Source organism: Mugil cephalus, chromosome 19 (assembly GCF_022458985.1).
Source record: "Mugil cephalus isolate CIBA_MC_2020 chromosome 19, CIBA_Mcephalus_1.1, whole genome shotgun sequence".
NCBI classification, from domain to species: Eukaryota; Metazoa; Chordata; class Actinopteri; order Mugiliformes; family Mugilidae; genus Mugil; species Mugil cephalus.
This window is the reverse complement of record NC_061788.1, coordinates 19,446,385-19,473,497: the sequence shown is the minus strand read 5'-3', so window position 1 is coordinate 19,473,497 and position 27,113 is coordinate 19,446,385. Positions and strand designations below refer to the sequence as shown.

Below are 27,113 nucleotides of genomic sequence, written 5' to 3'. Positions count from 1 at the left end.
TGCAGTGTCAGTCAGCACAGATGTCACTGGAATTTCATCAGGCATAATTTGATGGCATCACTATCTGAAAATTCCATTCAACATTTTTATTGCTCTTTTTTTTTCAAATTGTGATTTTTCACCAATATGTTAGTTATTGAATATACTATAATGATTGTAAATGTTGTTTACAAAACTTGCAGCACTATACAACTAAACTTTACTGTGGTCTGTGAACTGTTAATGTGTCTTTGTGAAGAAAGCGCCATCTCGTGGCAACACCCTGTAATTGATCAAATGTTTTTGTGAACTCGAGATAAACCGCAGGACAGAAAGGGTCAATACACGTTTTCATAAGGGATATACACTCACTTGCCAGTTCTTTTGGTGTTAATGTAAAAACGGGTGCATACCAACATAATAATCCTGCACCTAATCTTATCTTAATGCATTATCTTCATTTGTTTCAAATAACTCACTGATTGCACTTGCTTGTCCAGCACATCCCACCAATGTTTGATTGGATTGAGATCTGGGGAAGTCAGAGCCCGCGTCAACACCTTGAACTCATTCCTCAAAGCATTCCTGAACCATATGCCAATGACATTAGGAATTCCTCAGTGAGAGGGAGTACATAGTGTGGAACAATGCTTAGGTAGGTGGTACATGTCAGAGTAAGGCCCAATAACAATTCCTTATGGACTCACTGGCGCGTTCACGGGAAGTCCGTGAGTGTGTGAGCGCTGTTCCTTTGTCAGATCATCAAGTCAGCGAGTCAGTGAATGAGCCCTTAATGCCCCCTTACTGTAAGACTTTGGGATGCTGTTCTGTTTCTAGGATCTGGAGCCCTTTCAGCCTCTCACGCTCAATCACTTACAGCTGACGTCACTTAAGTCACTGAGGGTTCAGGGCTTAAGTCTTTAGGCAGATTGGAATTTGGTCCATCATCCACATGAATTGATGAATGGGAACGCTCGATAAAGGCATCACACACACTGCCTGGTCCTCTTTCCACAGTCCGCAAACAAGAACTCACACCTGGCCATCCACATTATGCAAAAGAAAAAGTCATTCATTGGACAGGGTGGACATTGCCGGACGTTTTCCATGATCCAGTTCCAATTTTCACATGTTCATTATGGGAGCTTTGACCCATGAACAGGGAGCAGCTACACAGACTGAAATACAACAAACTATAATACAATTCATGTTTTGACACCTCTCACATTATTATTTTTTTCCTACCCTGGAACACTTGTGACCCCAACAGCTGCAGTTTTTGGAGATGTTCCAACCTAGTCATCTATCCATTGTCCATTTTTTCCTCCTTCTGACACATCAGCTGGTTGCTGTCTGATATATTCCACCCACTGACAGGTACCGTAACAGGATAATCAGTGTTATTCACTTCACTTGTAGTTGGTAATAACGTTCTGGCATTCACTCATCGCAGATTCAGCTGAAGACGGTGAAAATGACGTGAAATGAAGCGCCGTGAATCCCAGGAGTTAGATATTTGTGAACATAATTTATTTACATCATTTATTCTGTTGTGTTATTGGAAGATTAGACACACGGCAGTATATAAATAAAGAGAGGTTTGTACAAACTTGCATAACTAAAGGATAAAAAAAAAAAACAACAACAACACACAGGTTAAGCAGCCAACCCAAACGAAAAAAAAAAAAAAATCAACAGAAAATGAAAATTATTAATAACCTACAACCACAGGTGTCACCAAGTCACCGCAGCACACGCATACGAAACTCACCCGCCGACCGTCCACGCCGGCTCCCACAAACACTTGCGTTTGATACACAGTATGCAACAGGTCACACTCCCAACGCTGTGGATTCATCGAGTCACATTAAAATTAGAAGGAAACATTCAATAGTGAAGTAAAATATGAAGATACTGGTGGAGCTAAACCCTTCCAAAGGCTACTTGTCATACAACAACACACTGCATACACACCACTTTTCTGGAACATAAGATAAAAGTAAACAGATGTTAACAGAATATGATTAACAAGCAGATGACTTCATGTGTCTTTACTGGACGGTTTTAAAGAGCAAAAAAACGACAGGTCCGTGTGACTGCTGCTCACCCGGGTGCAGAGGGGCTCACAGAGTCGGCCCAGTATCGGAGGGGGAGAAAACCGTCAAACTACCTTGCGTTTTTGGTGCTGAACGCACCGCAAATAGGGAGAAAACATGAGCCAGCGAGAAATGTCCAGCAACAGAGTCTCCTCCTCAACGTTTCGCAACATCTCTGAAGCTGTGTGGGCGAGACTGCTGCGGCGCGCAGGAAAACATTTCAGACCGATTCAAAGCTTAACAGGACACCAGGTCTGAGTTCAGGAGGGCTCAACTCTTACCCCAAAGAATGGAGGACAAAAAAAAAAAGGAGGAAGTAACAGCAACGTATCCATTTTGCTACTCAAGCCAGCAGAGAGCAAGCGTGGCTAAGACGGCCAACAGCGGGAGGGGTCCGAGCGTCCAAACGGGGCCCGCAAACGTCCGAGGCCTTTCCGAGCAGAGCCCAGGCCGCTTCAGGAGGATCACACAAGCAGCTCGAGGGGCTGCCAAAAGCATTTTCTCAAAATTCTCCGTCAGTCGCCTCCCATGATATATAGACCCACCGCACCTTCATCCTCTTAAATCATATTCCTTTGTCCAACGCGACCCTGCAAAAGTGTCGAACTCACGCGCAAACAAGAGTGGAAGCTGAAAATATATGACCTTTCATGCTCTGGGGAGGAAAAAAGTCCTGAATGTGTAACAAAGAAGAAAAAGGAAACAGGTCCTTCAGGAAGAAGGTTGGGCTCAAGTCTATTTTTAAATCCGATCACTCCCAGTATTCAAAACAGAATAATCCTCTTCATATTCTCTGGATCTTGTCAGCGACTACCACAGGGTTCTCCTTGCGAATCTTGGCAGCGGCTTCGGCTTTGTAGTCGTACGGGCAGTTGTGCTTATCGGAGTAACGATGAATTCCGCAGAACAGGTTTCCGCAGCGACAGTCAAAACCTGAAACGCCAGAGAAAAGAAAAATGAAAAACCGGATGAAGCACTGTTCATTTAAGGAATGGCGTATCAATAGTTTTGGCTCGAACTTTTGGCTAGTCCCAAAAAAACTGGAGCCTCACATTTCTGTAAATCTGTACTCGGAAACCTGTGAATTAATACAAACATCACCTACTTCTTTCACCATTTTGGCATACTGTGATGAGAGCTACCATTAGTCACTGAAAAAGTTTTGGTGTACAATAGTGGTGGACAAGTTAATACACGTTTCAGCTTCCTAGAAAACACTAGAGCCCAGATTTGTGGCCGTCAGCAGCCTCCCATGACATTAAATGACATCACTTGTGTCATCTCTTACCGGTCAGTCCAACCTTCTTGCGACACATAAAACAGCGGTTCTTCTTGGGTTTGGGGGGCTCTGGGGCATCGGCCTCCTCACTGCCAGCAGTGGACGGATGACAGGCTGAGACAGTTGGCTGACACACCACTGGAGACACAGAGGAAAACAACATTCAATTCACTGGCTTTGTTTGCATGAATTTGTGTCTTTCCTGGTTGGACAAGCAAACAAAGAAGGCCAGCTCCATCCAGGGCCGTCCTTTGGTCTGAGTGGAGCGGTTCGGTGAGAGGAGGATGTTGGCAAAATTGTCAAACGTCCTCTCAACCCCTGTACAGCGCAAGAAGGAAGGCTTCCACAAGTCCTTTGTCCCTAGACTGGACATTTTTCTTACACTACTAAAAGACCCACACACCCTCTGGACAATATATCTGTCTTTTATTTAGATACTTTACTTAACTAGTATGTTATTTTAGTATGACATTTGCAACCAAACTGTAACATCTACATTTCCTCATGATCAACACATCTGGATGAGCCCATATCCCAGTTTTGAGAAAGTACTTGACAATATGTTATACTGGTTTCTTCTTACAACTGCTGGCTTCCTCCCGAGTGACACAACAAACGCCTCTCACTTCTGGAGGGACGAACCACCAGAGTTTTGTCTTTCACTAATCAAAGAGGCAAATATAGTTTGCAGTTCAGATGTAGAAAAGGAATCCAATGAAGCCCTGCTCCAAGTATGTGGTAATCAGGCCACAGGACTAACACAAAGGTTTTATTGGTGGTGTTGACATCGAGTTCCCTTGTGCAGGCGGACGCCTTAAATCCAGATGAGCTGTTTAGCTCGTGTTAGCATGTGTACATCCTCGGTATTTTCCGTTCGCCCATTGCTGGTTTGTGTTGTAAGAATACCAAGTGCCTGCACAAACAGCGCGCCTCAGCCTGCATTGCTAGCATTTATCATGTATACAGGGATATGTGTCAGATTTCTTTGTGTTCCATGTAAACTACATTTTGAGGATATGGTCAACACTGGGATATGGCTCCTAACCAGGATACTAAAATCTTCACTGTGGTGCTGCAAAACTTCACTGTAGCGCACAGTACATTTTTTAAAAACAAAATTAGCTGTATGCAACTCTATAGTGAAACATTAATCCATGTTGCAATAAAGTACATTTCTACAGGACACACATAAAATGACTTTAGCAATTCTATCAAGTTAATGTGAAGTCGGACCAATCATCTTAAGCCAACAGTCCCATGAAGCACTCCTGACAAACTTTGTTCTCAGTGGTCAAATAAAACCAGTAATGCGCCCACCTGGCTCTGTGAGCTCTACTGTGCTCCCTAATGCTCCTTTCTCCTCAGAGGAGAGACTCATCTCAGTCATCTGTTGTGTTACAGAAATGGCAGTTGAAATCCCACTGTGAAGAATAAAAAGGAAAAACAAAAATATATATAAAATTCCATAAAAGCAACTATATTTTCCATATTTCCTTTCTTTGTCTGCAGGTGAGAAACTGGATCCTACCTTTACTCCAAGGAAAAAACTTTTTTTTTCAGGTTTATTAGTATTATTAAATGAAGTTGTGCACATGGGGAGAACCCACATGAATGATTCACTGATGTAATCTTTACAAGTGGAAACTTAAGCACCAGATATTATGATCTTGTCAATGATTTTTAAAATAAGAGAAAAAACACACACACACACACACTCAGTATTTAAACCATTTGAAGCACACACACACACACACACACTCAATTATCAGTTTCAAAAACAGGCCCTAAACGCAGATGGACGCCCTCACCTGAAAGCCTCTGAAGCAGCAGCATCAGCAGAGGTGACGGCTGAGGCTGCGGCGGCCGCAGCATTATTCAAGGTGGCCTCTAACCTCTGGATGGCAGACGCCTCAGCTGTTGGGCTACTGCTGCTGCCTGAGGGAGACAATTTACAACAGATCACAATCAGTCATGGGGGACAAAGGTTATGCAGCAGCAGACAGGGGTTTGGGGGTCTTGTGCGCACGTGGAGAGAAACAAAAGGGGAAAACTGTGATAGGCACAGCAGGCCTTACCCACGCCACTCAAGGAACTGACTCCTCCATTGTTCTGTCTTGATAGGTGCTCCTTGTGGCACACAGAGCACATTCCATTCGTCCTAGGGTTGCCATAGAAACCACAGCCCATGGCACAGAGCATAGGAGCTGGGCTCTGATTGGTTTCCTGGGCCATAGCGATGTCTACCACCTGGTGAGCTGACCTGGAGACGCAAACAAAGACACGCACTGTTAGCCCAATCAACAAACATGGGGGAGAGAAAAAATTAAATCAGGGTAAAGAAATGGTGTAAAATGAACAAGCACTGGCATATCCTCCCCTCAAGGAAGAAAAGAAATGTTCAGTTGTTCAAATTGTTCAGATGGCTCACTGTCAAGAAGACCACGAACCACCCTGATCTGTAGCTTTTTATTAATCGACTGACTGGTGGCTAGTTTGTCTGACCTCCACCCTAAATCACGCTGAACTCCACATTACGCCTAATAAGGTTTAGAGACTGTTAATTATAATTACTAACCGTTAGCACATCCGATGTTGGCTAACTCAGTCGTTGCGCTGCTTAAAGCGGTAAACACAACAGTGTGTTCTAATTTCGTCAAACTGCGCTGCTAAGGAGCTAAGTAATCACACACCAGCAGATTACGAAAAAGAAACAATCCCTATCTGGGCTTTGGTTTGCTTTGGACCCAGTTTTACACTTTTCATTCCAGTGTAAACGCGTGACCTTAACGCGGAATGTCAGTCACAAGGCAACAGTGGGGGTAATAAGACGGCATTTAGCATCAAATACAGCCTACTTAGTCTTTGCTCGCTGAGACAGAGACTCCTGAACATTTAGGCTACAACGTTCAGATTTGAGAAAATAAGAAGTTTTGGCGAACGCAAACTTTTCGCCGGAGGGAGTCTTTAAGATGAAATACGAATTATTATTTTAGCATGAAAACTCAGTAACTGGGTGAGTATCAAAATAATCCCAACTTTAATGGTACTGGTATAATGAGTATAAATCCACTGTAAACCCTCCAGTTTACATATATTTTCACACAATAAACCTCTGGGGGGAGAAACTCCTCCTCCTTGTGGCAAGTTAAGTTAAAAAGGAAAAAAATTAAAAGGAAGTCATTAAAATATTGCTCAACAGGGCAGACGCCGTTTATAGTAATTGTTAGAGCAAGAAGGAACCAAGAAAAGGGAAGTATTCAGACCACCAAGTTCCAGTTCCGGTGACTTCAGAGGCTTCCTCCTCCTTGAAAAATTGACAGCACTGTGATCTGCACCTTCACGTGTGTGTGCCTGCAGATGGTGCTCACATGGACCGGTGTGTGACAGCTTTCCACTGTCACAGGAGTGCAATGTGACAGTGATCTCAAAGACACACACGCATCCACGAGTTCGCTCAGTACAGTAAGGCTGTGGGCACATCTATTTATAGGCAACCTCAGGAGTCTTTCACGGTATCACGCCAAAATCAGGATCCTCGTCATGTCCCTCCTCCAAAGGTAGCACCAGCTTTCTCGATCAACATATCATCAAGGCAGTGGCTGCCACAGTCTTACACAGTTTGCTGAGGCCAGCCAGAGACAACACAGATCCTGTAGATCCTGACATGAAGAACACAGCTTGTCATAAGACCTGTATATGATATTACTGTCTAATTTATACTACTGCACAGGGCTACGCAAGGACCCTCTGTGACACATTCCTACTTGTGAACAGGTCAGTCTGGCTCACTCTGTACAAACACTAGTCGGCGCTGTGTCTTTTTTGACGGTCTGGTTAATTTACGCTTCTACATCCTGCTTCACTTTCAACATTGGTGGCTGAAAACTTCTCTGAAATTTGTGACGAGTTCTGACGAAACTGAGTCACACAAACGTAGCTCCAAACCTCCTCAGTTAACCTTTCCCATTCTTCGTTGAACCAAAAAAAAATCAATTCAAAAATAGTGGAGATGGAGAAGCAGATGGAAATAGCTACTACTAAGCGGACCAATCACAGCTCCTGCCCCCTGCGTCACAGTAGCAAGTAGTTACATTTCTGTGGAGGTGCAACCAGGTCCGTGTAGGGTCTGCGTTTACACAGGAGCCTCTGCGTCACTTAAGCACAGAAGCATAAATTACGCTTAAGAGTCAAAGACGTTTAACGTCAAAACACACCATCTCTCCCTGACACAGATGTGTACAGTAAATGTACTACTTCCAGCACACTGATATGGGAGTCTCAGCTAACAATCCTGGGGTTTTAATAACAAACACGGGTTACGCTACTTGAATATTCTCAGTGTGGTCATTGAAGCAAACAATGTCACTGATCTTGGCTTCAGTCCTCTGATCCTTCCTAAAAAAAACACCGGGCCACAGCCGTGTCACTTCTACAAATCCACTGAGTCATGCTAGCAAGCTAATGACTGCTGCTAACGCCTCACTCCCTCAAACCATAACGCATGACAATTGGCACTATCACGCGTTGTAAAACAAGTAAACTTTAGCTAAACGTCGCTCGAATAAAGGCACCTTCTTCCTGTGCGTTTAATCTGAGTTCACTGGTACTGTCGATGGTTAGCCGTAATATCTCTAATGGTAGCAGGCTACCAAGGTAGCTAAAGCAGCTAGCATCGTTGTTTGCTCCGTCTACTCCTTGTTGTTTTTGGCCCCCCCAAACACAAAAACAACAGCACAACTACACATTAAAACTGACATAACTAGAATTGCCAATTAGATGAGTGTGGGGATGGTGAAGTAGAGTCGACGAAAATCGCAATGCATGTTAGGTTAGCCACCACGACACGATAAACGAATCAGACGATCACGATGGTAGCGGATTAACATTAGTCAAGTTAAACACAGATTGACCTTATTTTAGAAGGACGGGTATGTGTTGAAACAAGGGACACCCTAGAGCTGATGTTAGACCCCAGATTCCGTTCTACGATATAATATTTTGAGTTGTCCAATGTTCAATCTCGTAGTTGGAGAAGAAAAAGTTTTCGGGGGGCACGTGTTAATCAAACTGAAAATCTCTTCAATATCAGATAATTGAGTGCGTCGAGTCTACATCGAAATCAACTATTAGTTTTAGAAAATGTGCCTCTAAGTTTTTTTGTGGTTTTGTTTTACTGGAGACCCTGGACACATACCAAAACAACCACTTCTCCGAGCTAACTGCAGTTGGACGACCTAGCTTTGTCTTACCTTCTGCGACAAAGAAACGCTGTTCTTCTCTGCTTTTTCTTTATGATCGACGGAAAGACTGGGTTAACTTAATCTCGGAGTTAACTAACTAGGGCCGTCTAGATAAGGCGTCGCTTGTGCCCGTCTTCTCTGTCCCCTGGCTAAGACGCGTAGACTTCTCTCTCCGCCTTGAAGGGCTAGTTGCTAAACTTGGTTGACGTCTTCTGTCGCTGATTTGTGGTGGCATCTGTTTTGTTTTACGTGGTGCGTTCACGTCCTCTCTCTTTCCGGCGGACGTCACGGAAATTGTGATCCTATGATTGGAGGGCAGGGTTATTGGATTGAAGCCACAAAAGATTTCAGGGATCTACCGTAAGCTCCTTCCTCCCCTCCAAATTGTTGCGTTATTGTAAAACGGTGTCCAAGAAAACAAGTTGGAAACAAAACATGTGTTACATCCATTTTCTCTGAAAAGCTTTTACAGCTCATTTTAATGAACGAAGTATGGGACCATCAAATCCTCCTGATTGCTGAAACATGCCTAGGCATAGGGCACAAAACCTCGTCTGTGTTCTGTCAGAGAGTAAACCAGAGGAGGAGAAAGCTCATTAGCCTAGATGGCGAGGCTGATTTATGTACAATTTTGCCAGTAAATACAGTACATTTAAAATGTATTCATTTTTTTTGCCTTTAGTTAATGCCACATAACACCAAATCTAAAGTGGAGCTTTATATAAACACAGAAACTGTCTATTTAACTATTAAGTGTTAAAATAGGTAAAATAGGAATCAGTATCAGTGGAATCAGAGACAGGCTTTCTATGTTCTCTCCTAATTACTTTCCATTAACATTTTTTAAGATAGAAAATAAGAAAAGATAGTTCAATGTCAGTGTATGTGCTTATTATATTTGATTTTATACCATACAAACATGCTCCATACAATGAAATAGCACTTTTTATGGAACATTATTGGGAAGAGCTGTCACATATAAATGTCAAACAAAAGCACGCCAGGGGTCAATTTTAACATTTTTAACATTTCAAATTAAATCTACTTATGTGAAAGACTAAATATAAAGTGGGATTTAAAAAGAGCAAGACGCAACAGGAACAGGAAGTGAACAAAGAGGAGAAAAAAAGAAAACCCGTCACGTGACCAGGGGTTGTCCTGGGAACGCATTTGAAACGCCTTCATTCGACCAATCAAATGCTCTGGGAATTCAGGGCGCAGCGAATCAGGTTGCAGCAAGCGAGGATTTAAACCAAGACGCTCGACTTTAAGATTATACCATCGCATTCACTATTACAGCTAGTCGTGTTTTCTGTTGAGGCAGCACACAGTTCAAAAATGGCTCTTCGAGTAACCAGGGTAAGTGTTTTGCGTTTTCATTTACTTATTATTCTATTCGTTGTTATTTGGAAAGTATTTTCACTTGTTTTTTTTTAGGCATTTTATTTTATAATACATTTAGTGTGGAATGCCCTCGTGCGGCGCTGTGAGGTTTCCTCTCGTGCAGGCATTCTATGATTTAATAATAAAAAATAATGCTTAAGTGCTACTCGCCTGTTTCGAAAATAATCTGCATGGAATATTGCTAGAGTACATGTTATATTTGTTTGTCTGCAGAACCGCTTGGCTTCTACCAAGGCTGAGCTCGGTGGAAAGGCCTGCTCGGTGGCCGGGCCCACAATGAAGCCTCGAGCAGCTCTGGGCGAAATCGGGAACATCGCAATTAAGAAAGACGAACAGAAAAAGGTAAAACCATAAGCATAATTCTTAATATCTGTCTTGTTTCGTTTATCAATCCGTGTAAATGTATCCATCACTCTTATGTTCCCTTTGATTCCTGTATGCAAAGTGATTACCAGCTGTTTCAAATGAAGGCCTGTAAGTGGTAACAGGGTGTGTATCAGTTTAGGTCGGTGAGCCTCTACCTAGCTTTTTTTTTTTTTTTTTTTTTTTTTTTTTTGTGTATAATCTCTTACACCACCAAAGAATTTGTGAGGTCTAATCATTAACCCAGAAAAATGTCCTAATTACTTCTGTCTGTCCTTTAAATGATGAGGAAGACTTTTAGCCCTTTGTCTCATTTTATTTTTTTTTTCCCCTCAGACTGTTAAGACTGAGGCTATCAAGAAGACCAGAGCTGCCACCAAAGCAGAGAAGGTTGAACAGCCAAAGCCCAAAAATGTTGTTCCTGTGAAACCTGAGGTGGTGCCGGTGGTGAGTTGTGTTCTTGCTTACTGTGTCATTGCTCATCAAATGACCACTGGATTTGCATGAGTTTCAATGAATGTCAATTTCACCATTCCAGATTCCACCAGAACCTGCATCTCCCACTCCAATGGAGACTTCTGGTTGCGAGCCTGTTGACCTGTGTCAAGCGTTTTCCGACGTCATTCTACACAACGCTATCAGGGATGTTGATGCCGACGACTATGACAACCCAATGCTCTGCAGTGAATACGTGAAGGACATCTACAAGTATCTCCGTCAGCTTGAGGCAAGCGAGGCTCAATGTTGAAAGCTTTTTGGGGACATTTGCACGTCTCCAATTGGTTATAACAAAGATTCCTGTCTTAACAGGTTGAGCAGAGCGTCAGACCCACTTACCTGCAGGGGCGGGAGGTCACTGGCAACATGCGAGCCATTCTCATTGACTGGCTAGTGCAAGTCAACCTGAAGTTTCGTCTTCTGCAGGAGACGATGTACATGACTGTGGGAATCATTGACCGCTTTCTTCAGGTAAGACTCCCTCCATCAGCCACCATCGCAGGAAATGTGGCTTCTCCTTCATGGTCAACACTTTCTATTGAAATGCAGCATGCAAATTTTCATGCGACTCCACTGCCAACAGGATAACCCAGTCCCCAAGAAGCAGCTGCAGCTGGTTGGAGTGACTGCCATGTTCCTTGCTTCCAAATACGAGGAGATGTATCCCCCAGAGATCTCCGACTTTGCCTATGTGACTGACCGGGCCTACACCACTGCCCAAATCAGAGACATGGAGATGACAATTCTGCGGGTGCTGAAGTTTAGACTAGGCCGGCCACTTCCCCTGCAGTTTCTCAGGAGAGCCTCAAAGATTTTTGAGGTTTGTAGTGGCATCAGTCTAAAAAAAAAAAAAAAGCATTGCAGTGATGGCTTGGTAAGACTTATTTGAAAGAACTAATTTACGTTCTTGACGACTTTCCTCAGGTGACTGCTGAGCAGCACACCCTGGCAAAATATCTTCTGGAGCTCACCATGGTTGACTACGACATGGTTCATTTCCCACCCTCCATGGTGGCCAGTGCTGCTTTGGCACTCACCCTCAAGATCTTGGATGCTGGAGAATGGGTAAGTGGACGCATGTGTAATGTGGCCAGTTTTTAAGGTCTAAGTGCACCGACAAGAAAATGGAGCTGAGTTAATCTTGTTACAGGATGCAACCCTGCAGCACTACATGGACTACACAGCAGAGAGTTTGATTCCTGTTATGGCACACATTGCTAAGAATGTTGTTAAAGTCAATGATGGGCTGACCAAGCACATGGTAAGAAGTGTTAAGTTTCCCTTGCAACCAGCCTAACTGGTCTGATCTAAACATTTTATAACTTCACTAGCTGATAGTCAAGCTTAACTGAGTTGTGTTTCCTGCAGGCTATCAAAGGCAAATACTCCACTTCAAAGCAGATGAGGATTGCTACCATCTCGCAGCTCAAATCTTCAGTGATTAAGGATCTTGCAAAGCAGGTCACCCAGTGAGAGAACTCGATGAGCTTGGCACCATGTGCTGATTTGTACAGATGTAACTTAAACTTTTGGCATGACTGATCTATGTGCCCGGCATCATGTCGGTGGTTTTCACATTTAACCATCTGAAATTGTATGCAATTTTGCTGACCCTCCTTCAAAGCATGTTGTAAGTTCAGTTTGCCTTTCAATCTGAAAGCCAGATATGAAATGGCCGCTTAAACCTGTAATTACCTGTAACATGTACTACAGTAGTTGGCTATCACCGACTACTGTAATGCAGTTCACGTCTCACCATGTCATGGTTTACACTACTTGGCTTGCTGGGATCTCATGCCCACATTGCTGAATACATTCCAATGGGGACTCTACATTCTTGAAAGTTTAATTGAATTGCTAATCTGAAACTTTTGACATGTTTTCAAAAATGGTCAGCTCTTTAAATGACAGATGTTAACATTTTAATGGGACTGTTTTAAAGTGTGGGAGTGACTGTGTAAAATGTACAATACTTTTAAAATTTTTACTTTGTGTTTTTTAAAGCGTCTATTAAATGGTTTTTGACCAGAGTTGCTCTCCTGTCATTAATTGTGATCACCACTAGAGGCAGCTGTAGGACAAGTTTAGACATGTTGGCTTAAGCCCATCAACTGAGAGGACACCTGAGTGGTGCTAGGTGGTAAATGTTTACTTTTTTGGGCTGTCTAATGTTGATCTTTATAATGCACATGGTGGACTTTGACTAGCTTGATCGTGGGGCTAAATTACTCATTGAAATTCTTCACTGAAGAATATGTAGCGCATCTATGGTCAATGGACTTCTATCTGCTATAGTCAAAAAGGTAAATGCAGTGCTCTGCTCTTTGCAATACCTGTAACATTTAATGCAGCTGCAGGGTAGTTCAATTTGCATAGCTGTATCCTTACAAAGGAGTCATTTGTACTACTCCAGTTACTGAGGTGGATTGTGCCTTAAGAGATCTTAAAGGCTGAACCTTGGAATCCTGTCATCTAGGAATAAAAGATTTTCTCACCATAAGGTTCTGTCTTGAGATTTCAAGCAGTGCTTGGGATATGGTAAGTCAAGGTTGTAAAATCTCAACTCAAATGCAAGGATTTGTGTTAAAAGCCTGGCAACAAATTGTGTAAACAGTCCCTTTTGAATCCTGTGTGTTGATGCCAGAAGTGCATTTCAACAGTCAGGTCTGGAAGAGAGAAGCATGGATGACATTTTAGGTGCCAAGGAAACGCATGTCTTGGACCTTGGTAATGTGTCTCAGTTGGACAAAATGGTCAACACCTAAGGTTGAGGTCATGTGTATGAACATTTAACCAGTGCCTGGTCTATAAGCAAGCCAGTTTAATTTTCCCTTAAGGTATTTAGTAATAAATGGAGAAAAACATTCTCTATTTTATCTGTAAATGTCTTTTATTTTTTCCATTTCCAGAGTTGTACCCATACCAGGAGATGTTGTGAGACGTGTAGATCTCATGTAAGGTACAGATGCTCCTCGCTATTTTAATAACATCACATCAGGCCGCAAGTAGTTAAAGCTAATGGACAGGGCAGAGTGGGAGCTATTATCACTTTAAACCATTCACAGCTGAGACCCTGAGGGGACCAGTACCACCCTCCCTCATCCTCATCCATCCGCCCACCCTCAGGGGGACGTCCAGAGAGCTTTGTTGTACAAGACCACCTGCCATCTGCATGACGTGAATCACTGTGTACATCATCAGGATCATAGGACCATCCCTCCTTAAGGCCTGTTGGATAACAGCTTGACTACATCTGTTGCTTTATAGGCCTAGACCAGAAATCATCTGCTGCTGCTGAAAGGGGAAAAACATTATTTGGCACTCTGGGATTTTAGGTTCATAAAGTGAAATATGAGGAGCAAGCACATAAAACTTCAGTGGTGCTTTTACAGTCTTGAGAGGTAGAAAGAGACAAACAGTGTTGGGTCACAAGCTGTAATAAAATTGTTCAGTACAATACTGAGCTGAGGTCCCAAGCTGGGCATCTGTTCCTTGACATAATGATGTATAGACGGTAGTCGTGACACCTTAAGAGCACATCACTTCCATCCATTTAGTTCTGAACATACTGTTGTTTTCCACAGAGACTAGTGATAATTAGTCTCAGTTATCCTGGAAAGCCTGGCTTTTAAACCCACAGATCAAACTGAGGATTCATACTTGGAGGCTGAGGTCATGACTGGGCAGCCATATCGGTTTACAAGACAGATTCCTCCTGTGCAGGGCTCCAAACCATTCACTTGCAGTTGCCTGGAACAGTATTTGGCTCTTCTGTCAGAGATTCAGTTGTGTGGCATTTACTATGAGGGAAAATTTAACATAGTAGCTGCGCCAGTTCAAGACAACTGACCATGGAACGGCACGTTTGCAAATAGCCTTAAAATTAAATTTACCCAAATCACAAAGACACATGTCATCAATCAGATCTAGATGTAGAATCTATCCATGAAACCAGTTTTAGTTTTAAGTGTGAGGTTAAAGAATGGATGTCCTGTCTCGCTGGAGACCTTAGGACATTGGGTTAAACCTAAAGTCACAAAAGGTCATTTCAAACTGAACTTTTTGTCGTTTTTATATCTGGTGGGAACTGCTTTTTTACATGTCCAGACCGCAGGAACTGAGCAGGGTCTTAGTTCTTAGCAATTCTTAGAAGCCATTTTTTGGGGACTTTCTTAGTTCCTCCTTCAACAACGTGCTCCCAAGCACAAAAGGTACCTTTAGTAACTGCACACTGAATACAGTGATTGGCTGAACATGTGTATGAAGCTGCATAATATGGCTTCTTTGATTTAGCTCATCCAAGTCTGGCAAGATCTCCAGGCAAATATGTACCCAGCTGAAGTGTGTGAACCACAAAGTATTGGTCTTTTAGATAAGACAAGATTGTAGAACCATTCGTGAGGCTCTGTCTTAGGATCCTTAAGCAGCAGTGAGCATTCAAGGCTTTTAAAAACAAACTGTAGAATGCGAAGATAACGTTGAAGGACAGCAAGGATTGGTGTCATGAAATCACTTCTCGCCGTATTTGTTAAAAGCCTTGTCTTTTGCATTTTGCGTTAACTGCAGTCTTTGGATCTTTTGCCTGCTGATATCAGAAATAAGTGCATTTCAACAGTCAGGTCTGGAAGAGATAAAAGTGCAGAGGAAAAGAATGTCTTGGATCTGGTCTGGTCAGCCCTGGGTCTGATTGTCTTTCCTCCGGTGTTACTGGCTGTACGAATGCAAACAGAAAAAAAGCCCTTGGAGGAACGTATTTTTCAAAGCACCTCTCCAGTGTGTAGTTACCCTCAGAGAGTCCAAGGAACAGTTTGGTCCATCTCTGTGTTTGGTTACCTAGCGAATCCCTTTTGACATTTAAACTTACATGTTCAGCCATGTCAGTGGATTGACCGATTTAGCTTTGGTCAAGGGTGAAATGTTTATAGCTACTGAGTTTACTAACACAAACTCTGAAATGTCTAGGCTGGTGAATGTCCCCTGGGGGACTCATTTGGAGAAATCCCTCATTGGACATTCACGACATACCATCAACTCTGGACCCGCTAGAAAGTGCATTAGATGAACTGCTGTGTATGTCCCTAGGGTATGAATCTAAACGTTTAAGTCAAAGTTTTGACTTATTTAGAGATATTTTCCAAAAAAAAAACATGTTTAATCACTGGCTTTGATAATGATACATTAGTATGTTGTAATATATTCCCATCACATCTTAGGAAGCATACAAGCAGAAAGGGACCATGAAATGTGTACTATAAAAATATTATGACATGAATAACTAAGAACCCCATGCGGTGGCATTGCTGGTATTTTCTTTCCAAACAAGAGACCTTGTTCTGTTCTGCTTTTTTCACAGTGTAAAATATATAACAGGGTAACCTAGGCAACCGCAGTCTTGAGAGTCCACTAACGACCAAATGTCAACTACAAAGCGATGAACAAATAATTTTAGATGAGGAGCTTGAGACTGACACTGGTGATCATATGGCAGGGTTGATGGGAATGTCCTTGGCCTTTCTCCAGCCCTTCACTGACTCCTGATCAATGAATTCGATGCACATTCTGCTTATGTAACCCACTTTGGTTAGTTTTCATAGTAAAGATTTTTTCAGTAGAAAGTTGTACCCCATAATAGAGGTTATCTGCAGTCAGTGGGACATTTTTTCCGAGATGTTTAATGGAATTCCTATTATACTGCAGTATCAGCAAACTCAGATATCTCAAAAACGTTGGATGTAAATAAAACCCAAACCATATGATGTCATCATCATTCTACGATTTCAAACTAAATTATTTGAAATATGTTGGGTGAGCTGTCCGCTCAAATGACAGCTAGATACGACTGTCTGACTAGATCTCCACTGATATTTAACACACATTGAGTGATGACAGTTCAAGGATGATTATGCGTTCATGCACATTTCCGAGTTCTTAAAGCACAAACGCTTCTGTCCTTTTCCATATTTATTCAAGCTCTCTCCATTAAATGAATTTGCGAGTCAGCACTGAGGTCTAGGAAGAATGCAAAGCTTGGCTTCAAGACCACTTAATATTTCAGCAATGCAGATCTCACCCACAAGATGATCGTCCAAGACGAGAGTCAAAAGTTTGGAACTCCTTCCCAGTCTAAACATCGTCCAAGATGGGCAGAGATTTAACAAGTGCACCCTTCAAAATGAGTCAGTGCCCATTCTCACCTCACATCCACCAGGTCTGCGTGTCTCAATTCAATAATGACAAAGTCAAACAAACAGCCGGCCCGTGGCAGCACTGTTAGGGTTTCTGCGGGGTGCTAATGGGTTGGCAGCTGGCGTGCAGAATGGGGCCTCTGGACTTGAGAGAAGAGTGGAGCACAAATAAACACAGGGGCATTCATTTTCACAATTTATAGATTTTCAAATAAAAATCATGTGCTTCCTGAACTCCACTGACCTTTGACGCTCAATGTCACAGCGAGGAAATAAAGGCTCCCATTGTGGCCCGAACAGTGGAGTGTTTGAGCCAGGTGTGGATAGGATTTTCTCCAGACCGCCTGAACCCCTCAGTGTACTGTTTGAATGGCAAGCAGTAAGTCATCTCCTCACTATCCACCACCTGAATGTTTGTTGAATCCTTCCAGACTGCAGACTGGTGTATTTCCTTTCCAAAGGCACAGCATTGTTAGAGGAAGAGAAGAAAGATTTTTCATAGCTTTATATATTAGTATTATGTACATATTAATGTATATCATGTTTATATCTCAGTATCTTATGTGTCTTATCCTCAGTGTTTAGCAGCATGTAACCCAAATGTCCATTTTAGACTAGTAAGCATCTAACCAAAAGTGTAAAGAAGGCCTTATTTACATAAAGTGCAGGTATGCACATAGTGATCTAGCATGCTGATGGGAGAAGTATGTACAGTTGTCTACAGAATGTATATATGGTCAGGATGTGTATGGTTGACAGCGTATCAGAGTGGTGTTGATATACTGTAGATTATATATACTATACAGATATATATACTATACACAAAATATATACACTGCCAGTCAAAAGCTTGGACACACCTTCCATATTCAATTCAGTAAGAAGGTGTGTCCCAACTTTTGACTGCTAGTGTATGTGCGGTAGAGAACAGATAATGGATCCGTCCATTATCTATTACCGCTTATCCTAGGGGGGTTGTGTGGGGGCTGGAGCCCACCCCAGCTGTCATTGGGCTAGAAGCAACGTACACCCTGGACGGATCATCCGTCTATCAGAGGGCACAGAAAGATAAACCATTCTCATTCACAGGCACAGTAATTAACCTAGCATGCATGTCTTTGGACTGTGAGAGGAAACCGGAGCACAGAGCACATAACTACAAGTAGTAAGATTCAAACCCAGAATCTCCCGGCTGTGATGAATCAGTTCCAGTCACTACACCTCTGTGTCAGCCCAGTGAGCAATGAGCACGGCAAACATTATCTATGTATGTTTTTTGTCAGTTCGTGATGTGGTACCGAGGACACTGCCTCAGGGAAGGAGCTCTCCCAGAGCGGAGGTTCCTGAATCGCCTGCCACATGGTGGGAGAGTGAACAGTCCATGGTTAGGCTGGGATACATACCTGATAATGCTTCTCCCCCTACTCCAGCTGCACTAGTGAGAATTGTCCATCATGAATATGAAGGCGACGTCTGTGCCGTTGCTTTTCTGAACCTTTCTATAATATTACATGATTATTATCACTCGATTGCATTTTTTTTTACTTTAAGAACTTCTGTCTTATGGAGGTTTGGAAAGAATACTCCAGCAAACAGACTAACTCCATTTGGTCCACTCACGAGATCTGGTTATACTTCCTATAATACCAGATGAGCTTCATCAGCAGATTTAAGTGGATGAGAGCTCCTCGGATTGCTCAGAATAACAATGGAAACATATTTTGTGGTTTCACGACAACTGGGCGAACTGATCTTCTGATGGAGAACACGAATATGACTGAAAATCTCCAGAACAGCTACAAGGCCAAAAGATTGAAAACAAGCTGCGGTGTACCAATCGCCATTTCACTTAAACTTGTGTCAGAGAGAAAAGTCCTATAACAACCATTCATCTACTGGACACAATATAAACAACAGCCTGGATACACCAGTGTGGGAATTAAGTCAAATTACACAAAATAAAGCCACTGTTGAATTCTGAAATTTTATTACATGCATGTTTTGGCAAGAAATGTTGGTTTGGGGAGACAAGAAAGAAGTTATTACCTTGTTTCAGTTCTCTGAGATTATTTTTGGCCCCTAAGCTGCAACCCTGGACCAGTTCAGAGCAGTGTGGTTGTGGAGCGGCAAGGACTCTTAGTTGTTCACTTTTCCCCCAACTGAGATTTTTCCACTGGCCTTCACTGCACGAGTTTGTGGATTAATAGGTGTGGTCCAGTGCTTTTAAAGTGCCAGGAGGTTTGTAGTCTCTCACAGGAAGAAGGCGGCCAACTGCATGTCTTTTAAGGTAGGAGTTGTTTTCTCCTCTTGGCGCTATTTAAAGCTGGATTTTAGGCACAGAGGTAAGATTTGCATTTCGGTCGAGTTGATCTAACAGGCGGATTCTGAACCTGTTGAGGAGTATTTCGGTGGCTTTCCCCTGTGATGTAATGTGTGCATCTTTTGTACCTTTGCTCGCAGACCTGGAAACCATCTCCCATTTCTCAGGTTTTCATTGTGCCCATCTGTTTTTCTTTGTCAGAGCTAGCTAGCTGCCTATTGATTTAAGTCCAATTAAATAAATACTATCTTTTAATAGTAAAATCTTTTAATAGTATTAAAAGATGTGTATTATACCTCCTCAACTGAAAATGAAGCTGATTCCAGGTATTACTTAAGGCAAAACCAATCACAACTCCCAGTAGCAGAGAGATATCAGCTAACATGTACATACTGACAGACTGAATGAATGAGACAGAACAGAAACAGAGTTGCGTGAAGCTTAACTGCATGTCTTATTGAATGTTTCCTTCGTATTCAATGCCAAGAATATTGTTTAAATTGGATTTTAACTCAGCTAAAATAAAAGAGAAATTCTTCAGATTTTCTCAAGCGCGTCCTAAAGCAATGCTTACTTGTTCATATGGACAACAAAGGAGCGGTTCACTGCAGTAATTGTGTTTCTTGTCGACACTGGCTGTGAATAAATGTTTCCTTATTTCAGTAGATGGGACAAAATCAATTGTCCATCTAAACCTGAACAAAAGGTGTCCAGAACATCTGTCTCCAGAGGCTTTAGTCTAGAAACCTTCTAAACAACTGAATGACATTTGCAGTCTATGAACCACAGAGATGTGGCGAATACACTGATTTTTGTGTACAAGTAAAAAAAAAAAAAAAATTACACATAATCACATTTGGATGCTGGATATTCTCAGAGAGCAGGCTCTGGAATTTTATTTAGGCCCTTGTCCTCTACTGGAAAGTCCCTACAGTGGAGGCACGGCTCCGTTAGCCAAATCCTTTGGGGTTCGTCCAGAGTTATTGTCTTTTCACAGTTTTAATTGTGTGTTATGTTGTGAATATACACGGGCATCTGAGTTTCATGAACACACTGTTATTGACTAGAGAATAAAACAAGCTCATTTAATTTAGTTCCTTCCGAGATTTCAAACCTGCTCGCCAGAATCCTCATCAGCAGCTAGGAGATCTTGATTAGCCTTTGTTCCAGTTTTTAACCCAACGTCATTGTGCAAAACAAACATAACAAAAAAAAAAAAAAAACTCACTGAAGGCTCGTGAAGTTCATTTTGCTGCTCAAAGTGATTATCGGAGGTCACATCAAGTTGTTTTACTCACAGGGAACGGTGCCTGTGTTTGTGTTCTGATTTACGAGATCTGTAATAATGAAAACAAGGCAGCCCATGAATACTACTTGGTCCCCTGATTGGAGTTTTCTAAGAGCATTATTTCTTTCTGAGATGACAAGAACTATGGGCTGCTTTATGAGCCATATAATGTGATACTGAAGTTTTGGAGGATTTTCCGTGCTGATTTGATGCCATGCAGCCCTGAAAATACACACAGAAGGCTTTTATAAATGTCGTGTGAAAACTTATTTTCCACATAAAGTAGCCATGGCACGGTGTCTTTCTTCGTTTTATAGTGATGTAAACACTCGGCGACTGGTTTTTGTCTCCTGGTGTCTGCAGTATGCTGTACTCTAGCCTGTTTGATGAGTCAGGTTGCCTGGCACGCGTTGGTGATAAACAGTGTGTTGAGTGGAGGGTAAAGGGGATGCACTGATGCTTCTGCCGACATATTGTAAATCAGCCTATGGCGTCACTTGGCCATCGTCCCGTTTGTCGTCCAGATGCGACAGGGAGATTGACACAAGGATCTCCACCAATGGACCTTCTTATGTGAACCTGTCCAACCTGAATCTTCCAAATGTGAGCATTAGAAAACATTCCATTATTTCATTCAAGTGCATAGTTTAACAAAGTGATACTGATTACTCAATCCTGTCTACTGCCCAACTTTCCATGGACTTTCCTTGTATGCAACACAACGTAGCTCTCTTTTTTTTTTTTTGGATGTGTAGATTTTCGGTCTACAGATGTTTGATCTTGAAATCGCAATTTTCTTGATCTTTTAAAGTGACAGTCATCGTATGTGTGATTCACAGCACAGTTCGAATGGGATCAATGGGATCTTTTCTGATATACAGAGACACGGCGGTCCATCAGAAGGGGCAAGACTCTGTATGAGTCACAGAGCAAACTAAGACAAATTCAACTCAAGAGATGAAGGTTTATCTTGTGGTGGTGAATGGAAATGTCAGAGGATCACCACCACAGTCACTGGGAGTCACTGTCTGCGCACTATGAATGTCAAATGTTGGAATAGTGGAGTAGTTGTTGAGATGTGGACCACAGTGATGCACCAAGGTCTGCATTTGCTGCTCCAGTAGTTGTAACCCAGTTGTTACCACCTCCGTTGAGCCACTGTCATCTCTGAAAAGATAGATGTCACTGGATTATAAAGCTCCGTCCTTGTTAAAATTGGTCACCACAGACAGGCACTGCATCTTGCCATGGGGAAATTATGTGTCCGATTGTCGCAGATGGCTCCTCACTCAAAAAGAATGAATGACTACAATTACTCCCGTTATTCATCAGCAGTGTGTTTCCAGACAAACATCTGCTCATTATTTCTCTGAGAATCAGTGCTAAACCAATTTTCCTCAAAGTGTGTGCAGTTGTTTTTCTGTTGTTTTTCTGATAGTTTGGTCCATAATCCCAACACAGACTGGAGCCTCCAGGGACCCAACATTGTACACAGGCCCAGTTATTGATTATAACAGTCAATAAATGCTAGTTTCCTCCTCGACTATTATACTAATGCACTTAGGGTAAATGTCCCGGCTAGCCTTGCAGGCCAGGTTATAAAGTGCACCAGAGCTCCTAAATTATTCACAAGGCCCCTTCACCATCTCCACGCCTCCATTAGAGACAGCAGGAAGAGGGGAGAGGGGGGTGACGATGATGTCACCCGGCCCCATGGAGCCAGACAAGGGCACCTGGGACAGAATGATGGAGTCAGCTGTGGAGGGCCACAGCTCTGCTGGAAAAACCTGTCTGAGGCAACGAGTGCTCTGCCTCCACCGGTCAAGAGGGAACAATGTAATATCGTGAGTGTGTTTCTTTGTAAATACAAGCTTATGTAACCGCATGTAATGACTGATGACTGCCGAGGGAGAAGAGAAATGAAACATGGAGCAAAACATCTGACAAGAAAGAAAGGCCCCAGGTTGATACTATCTAAGACAGTTTAGACTGTTTCTCTAAGAAAATCACCAACATGTCAGAGAAAAATGTTTTTCTACCATAATCCTCCAGAACAACATCAGTGCTGTTTTCCATAGATTCCAAAGGTCTCTTTAAATCTACTGGCTGGTTAAATGCCATTGTCCCAAAAGATAATATTTGCTTCTGTGCTTGGACAATGGTGACTAATAATATCAACACTCGACCAACGAAACATTATTCACAACTTTGTGAGTGACCACTAAAATTTGTAATAGGCCCTCTAGTAGCTCCTGCAAAACTGGAACAACTTATAGAACTCAGGAACCACTAAACCAAGCTCCTTAAGGACCCGAAGTCTTCCTCCAACCTCATTCAAATGCATGGCTTGAAGCCAATTGTATGAAGGTTTTAACCTGCAAATTTCCATAAGTGAGCACGAGAACCAGCTTAAGGACTTGTTGAATCATCTTAGGGTCCATTAAAACCTCCTAGAAAATCCGTATTTACAACTAGAAACCGCTAAAGAGACCTGATCAACACCACTAACATTACCAGACAACACTGATAATGTTATAAAGACACAGTCTCACTGTGATACCTAAGTCAAGGTAGGGTGATGCTTGATGGTGTGTTGATGGTTTGTTAACTCTCAAATCTTTTGCCTGAAGACAAGTAAGCAACATTTACCTCTAACTTATTCATGAATTAATTATTATCAACACTTTTTTTCTGACAGTGACATGAGAAATTCCATTCTCATGAATGTGTCTCAGACTTCACAGCTATGCCTACCGAAAACTGTAAAGCTCACTATTTAGTATGTGCAATAGATAGATAAAGCAGACTAAAACTGCTGCACATTTGTACATGAATTGATCTAATCCGATCTAAAAATAATAATGATAATAATAATAATGATAAAGTAAACACTATAACACTCATTCTGCCCTTTCATTTCATTTTTACTGTTTATTGGATAGCAGAAAATTCTAGTCTAGGGAACTCCACAATGCAGTGCATCGGTGGATTTATGATTACTTTCCCAAAAGGGGAAATAAAACATGAAACATGTTTATTGAGAAATTTGAGTTGGTATTTTGATACTTTGCAGTTCTCTTTAGTAGTATTTTCAGATAAGGCGGCCTCTTATGGTCTCACCATCAGAGAACCTGAGAAGTTGTTTTTTCTCGTAAGTGCATATGACTGTCACCCATGTAAATGTTTTGTTGCTAGCAAGGATTGCAGAGATTGCATGTTTTCCTCCTCACAATGGATAGTTTTCCTGAGCCATGTACTAACAGCGTAGTCTAAGGGAATTGAAACGCTTACCGACATTTGAATATCAATGCTACTGTGTGAGATGTAAGAGAGGCAGAAGTGGGCGAAGCCCTGATTGATTTCCGTCACCTGAGTGACCTAATCAGCGCGTACAGTCGTTAAACCGTCTCTCCAGGAAGATGGCAGCTTATTGTACTTGTTTTAATAAGATATTGCTTCATGTCAACCATGTCACTTTAAATGTATTCCCACCAGGTTCCTACTTGTTATGTTCTGAACTCGGGCAATCATTGTGGCAGGCTAGGAAAGTAAAAGAAAAAAAATAATACGAGTATACATAAGTGAGTGTTCAAATACAGGCAACCTGGTCATGCTGGTAATCAAAATTTTAAAGAGCGTGAAATAGGCCATGTGTGCTTTCACTGTAGTGTGAGGCATTTGTGCTCTCCTGCTGTTCTGCTTCTGTCTCATTTCTGGGAAGTCCAGCTTATAGTGGAGACAGCAAAAACACTGAGGGAAATCAACACAGCCAGCAACAAAGTCAGAGGAGACTAAAGCAACCCAGATGCCAAGAGACATCTTTCTTTCTGTCTCTCTCTGACTCTGTCCCCTTGTCATTCCCAGCCTGTCTGTCACCCTTTGGGCACTGTGCTTCACAAGGCCTTGAAAGGTATTCAAAAGTGCTGGCACAAGCTAACATCTTATATGTCATTACTCGGATGTCTGTGGAATACTAAAGTAGTTATGGAGTCCAAGGCCTCTGACCATGTGAGGCTTTCATCAGTAGGTTAGGTTATCAATTCTCAGGGGCCGCAAACTTTAATGGTGAAAGATAATGGTGAGCCAGACTCAATAAATCATTGCACAGCCTTGAATGAATGAAAAATGTCTCTGACATATTGAAAGAGCTAATTCTCCAATGCCTGGCCCAGTCTTGACCGACTCCAGGTCAGAAATGAAGTACAATCTTGAAATTAACCTTTTTTTGTTCAGTTTGGTAGCATGCTAATGTTTGCTAATTAGCCCTAAATACTACAGTAGCTATAGCCGATGAGCAACACCACTGGGCAATCACATGGTCTATAAAGGCATCAGACAATGATGATGACACTATGTAATCACTATGAAACAAATCCCAGAGTAATTTATATTAAACCATTAAACCAAGAATCTCCCTGAAAAAAAAAAAAAAAATTTGGAAAAATGGTTGTTTAGCTATTTCAGCATGAACTAAAGTGCCGGAGACTCCATGTGATTGAGCAGTTAGATACCACTCTCATCCCTGCACGATATAGCGCTAATAAGGCAATCAAAATAAACAGAGGAAATGCTAGGTTCTGGGGTGGCCCTGGCAAAAACTTTAGCCCCTTTCATACAGAACTAAAAACTTGGCAATTGACCCAGGATTTTATCAGTTCAGCTCAGCTCGGCTTCAATGAGAATGCTGTGTCGACCTGCTAATTTACACAAAGATGTTGATGTACCTATCTATTTTGTCAATGGACGGCTCGTCAGACTGTGTCATTGTAGAAGCTCCAGGGCCATGAGCAGCTCCAAAACAAAGTTTCGGTCTACTTCCATGAGAGACTGAAGGGCAGAGAAATGAATCAAATGTGTTGTTACACAGTTATTAATGGATAAAGGTGAATTAGGCCTACTTCATGTTCAGGAAATAGCATAACCCCTGTCTACCCAGCATTTTTGACGTGAAAGGGGTCTTGGTTTACAGTCCCACTATTGGTCTACAGCGAGTCTATGCCAATTGGGGCTATGCCGATAAGCGCATTTATACTTGTGCAGTAAATATGTTGAGTATAGACGTACATTCAGTGTGGCACATTGTAACATATCTGAGGAGGAACACATCAGGTTAAGCATTAGTCTGCAGAAGAGGATCTGAGACTACACCTTTCCTATGGAACAGAAGTGACTATAAACCAAACCAAACTGGCTTTATGGTTGTCATTGCAAAACATGCCAAAAGGCAGCCATGTGGGGGACCCTTTCTAAACATTTTTTACACAGTGTCACAAACACTTGACCTGTAATAATGGTGTCCCGGCCATTTCACAGTTGAAGGTTGTCAGGTTTGCTTGTTTCAACTACATGGGTTGCCGCAATGATAAAAAAAGTCAGTTGATAATTTTAAAAATAGTGTTGAGCTTACTACACTGGGATGCACAGACTAGAGCCTTGTGTGAGGATAAAGGAGGAAACAATATCAATTTGAGTGACTTAGAGTGTAAATACTACAGGGATGATGGTTTGAACTTTTTTTCACATCAAAACAAGTTATCAGCCACATTTCATATTTGAATTGTTTTATTCGACTTAAATATAAATAGACACCTTTGAAGTTAACTGATTGCATATCTCCACTGATAAGTGAAAGGGTTTAAAAGTAATGCCAAAGAAGTTGGCATCTATTCATAATATATCCATAAAACTGAGACAAGTACAAATTCTGGGATAATAGACAACTAAAAGTGAAGAAAAACAGATAACTCATCTCATTATGTGAGCGGCATATTATGCTCTCAGGCTCATCCAAGAGGAGGCTGCAACAAGGCATAAAACTTGAACACAATAACACTGACAAAACACTTTAAACTGTCTTGCTTGCTACAAATAAAAGTTTAAATAAGCAGAAATAATACAGCTGCAGCTGACATGCCCCAACCCTGTAGATAGGACACACCAAACACACAATTTACTCATCCAACAAGTACTCCAACCTGAATAGCAACTGGAGTCAACTGGAAAGCTTGGATTAGGCAAAATATACTGTACGTAGCAGCACAAAACTTTTGCACTTGAGGTATGAAAAAGATCAACTGCACAGTACAATGCAGCATGTTTTTGTGAGTGTTAGATAATAGATTCATTCATATATCAGAAGAAGAATTTCATTCATTTAAATACCCCAAGTTCTCCAGTTAAATGAGATCAGTACTCAATACTGTACGAGCTCCCAGAGGTGCAATGCTCACGGGAGCATTTCTGAGGTATTGCTTGGCACGTTATCAGGCTTAAAAAACAAGTATCTGCTCAAGTAAGAGCAAACATCTTTTTCTCCAGCTGTAATCTGCAACCACCGCAATCCGATGGCTTCGCACTCTGATGACTGAGAGCTAGTCAGACCTGAACATGCTGAGCTGTTACGCTGATTATTTAAACCTACCGAGAGGAATTCAATTAGCACTGGGCAGGAGAACCCTGAG

General features: G+C 42.0%; 2 protein-coding genes across 3 annotated transcripts; one reads left to right on the top strand and one right to left on the bottom strand.

The window, feature by feature from the left end:
• Positions 1–1,487: 1,487 nt before the first annotated feature.
• LOC124996759 (AN1-type zinc finger protein 5-like) lies at positions 1,488–8,854 on the bottom strand. 2 transcript variants are annotated; one of them, XM_047570063.1, is made up of 7 exons: positions 8,604–8,854; positions 6,618–7,013; positions 5,430–5,614; positions 5,163–5,289; positions 4,672–4,775; positions 3,364–3,492; positions 1,488–3,008 (listed from the first exon to the last, which is right to left on the bottom strand). In XM_047570063.1, the coding sequence occupies exons 3-7, from the start codon at positions 5,584–5,586 to the stop codon at positions 2,860–2,862; spliced, it is 666 nt and encodes a 221-aa protein (XP_047426019.1). In that variant the 5' UTR covers positions 5,587–5,614; positions 6,618–7,013; positions 8,604–8,854; the 3' UTR covers positions 1,488–2,859. The 2 variants fall into 2 exon arrangements, with proteins under 2 accessions (XP_047426019.1, XP_047426018.1); XM_047570062.1 differs by lacking the exon at positions 6,618–7,013 and having other exon boundaries at positions 8,604–8,853.
• A 939-nt stretch (positions 8,855–9,793) lies between these two features.
• On the top strand, positions 9,794–12,889 carry ccnb1 (cyclin B1). The gene is made up of 9 exons (XM_047570755.1): positions 9,794–9,953; positions 10,212–10,340; positions 10,698–10,808; positions 10,900–11,088; positions 11,172–11,330; positions 11,443–11,679; positions 11,784–11,924; positions 12,010–12,120; positions 12,228–12,889. Exons 1-9 carry the CDS (start codon positions 9,933–9,935, stop codon positions 12,330–12,332), a joined length of 1,203 nt encoding a protein of 400 aa, XP_047426711.1. The 5' UTR covers positions 9,794–9,932; the 3' UTR covers positions 12,333–12,889.
• Positions 12,890–27,113: the final 14,224 nt, after the last annotated feature.

Coding starts and splice junctions, on each gene's coding strand:
- LOC124996759 (XM_047570063.1), bottom strand. CDS start 5,586: ATGGCCCAGGAAACCAATCAGAGCCCAGCTCCTATGCTCTGTGCCATG. Junction 4,776..5,162: donor GCTGCTTCAGAGGCTTTCAG/GTGAGGGCGTCC, acceptor TATTCTTCACAG/TGGGATTTCAACTGCCATTT. Junction 3,009..3,363: donor CAAGAAGGTTGGACTGACCG/GTAAGAGATGAC, acceptor CTGGCGTTTCAG/GTTTTGACTGTCGCTGCGGA.
- ccnb1 (XM_047570755.1), top strand. CDS start 9,933: ATGGCTCTTCGAGTAACCAGG. Junction 11,680..11,783: donor GAGCCTCAAAGATTTTTGAG/GTTTGTAGTGGC, acceptor GACTTTCCTCAG/GTGACTGCTGAGCAGCACAC. Junction 11,925..12,009: donor TCTTGGATGCTGGAGAATGG/GTAAGTGGACGC, acceptor ATCTTGTTACAG/GATGCAACCCTGCAGCACTA.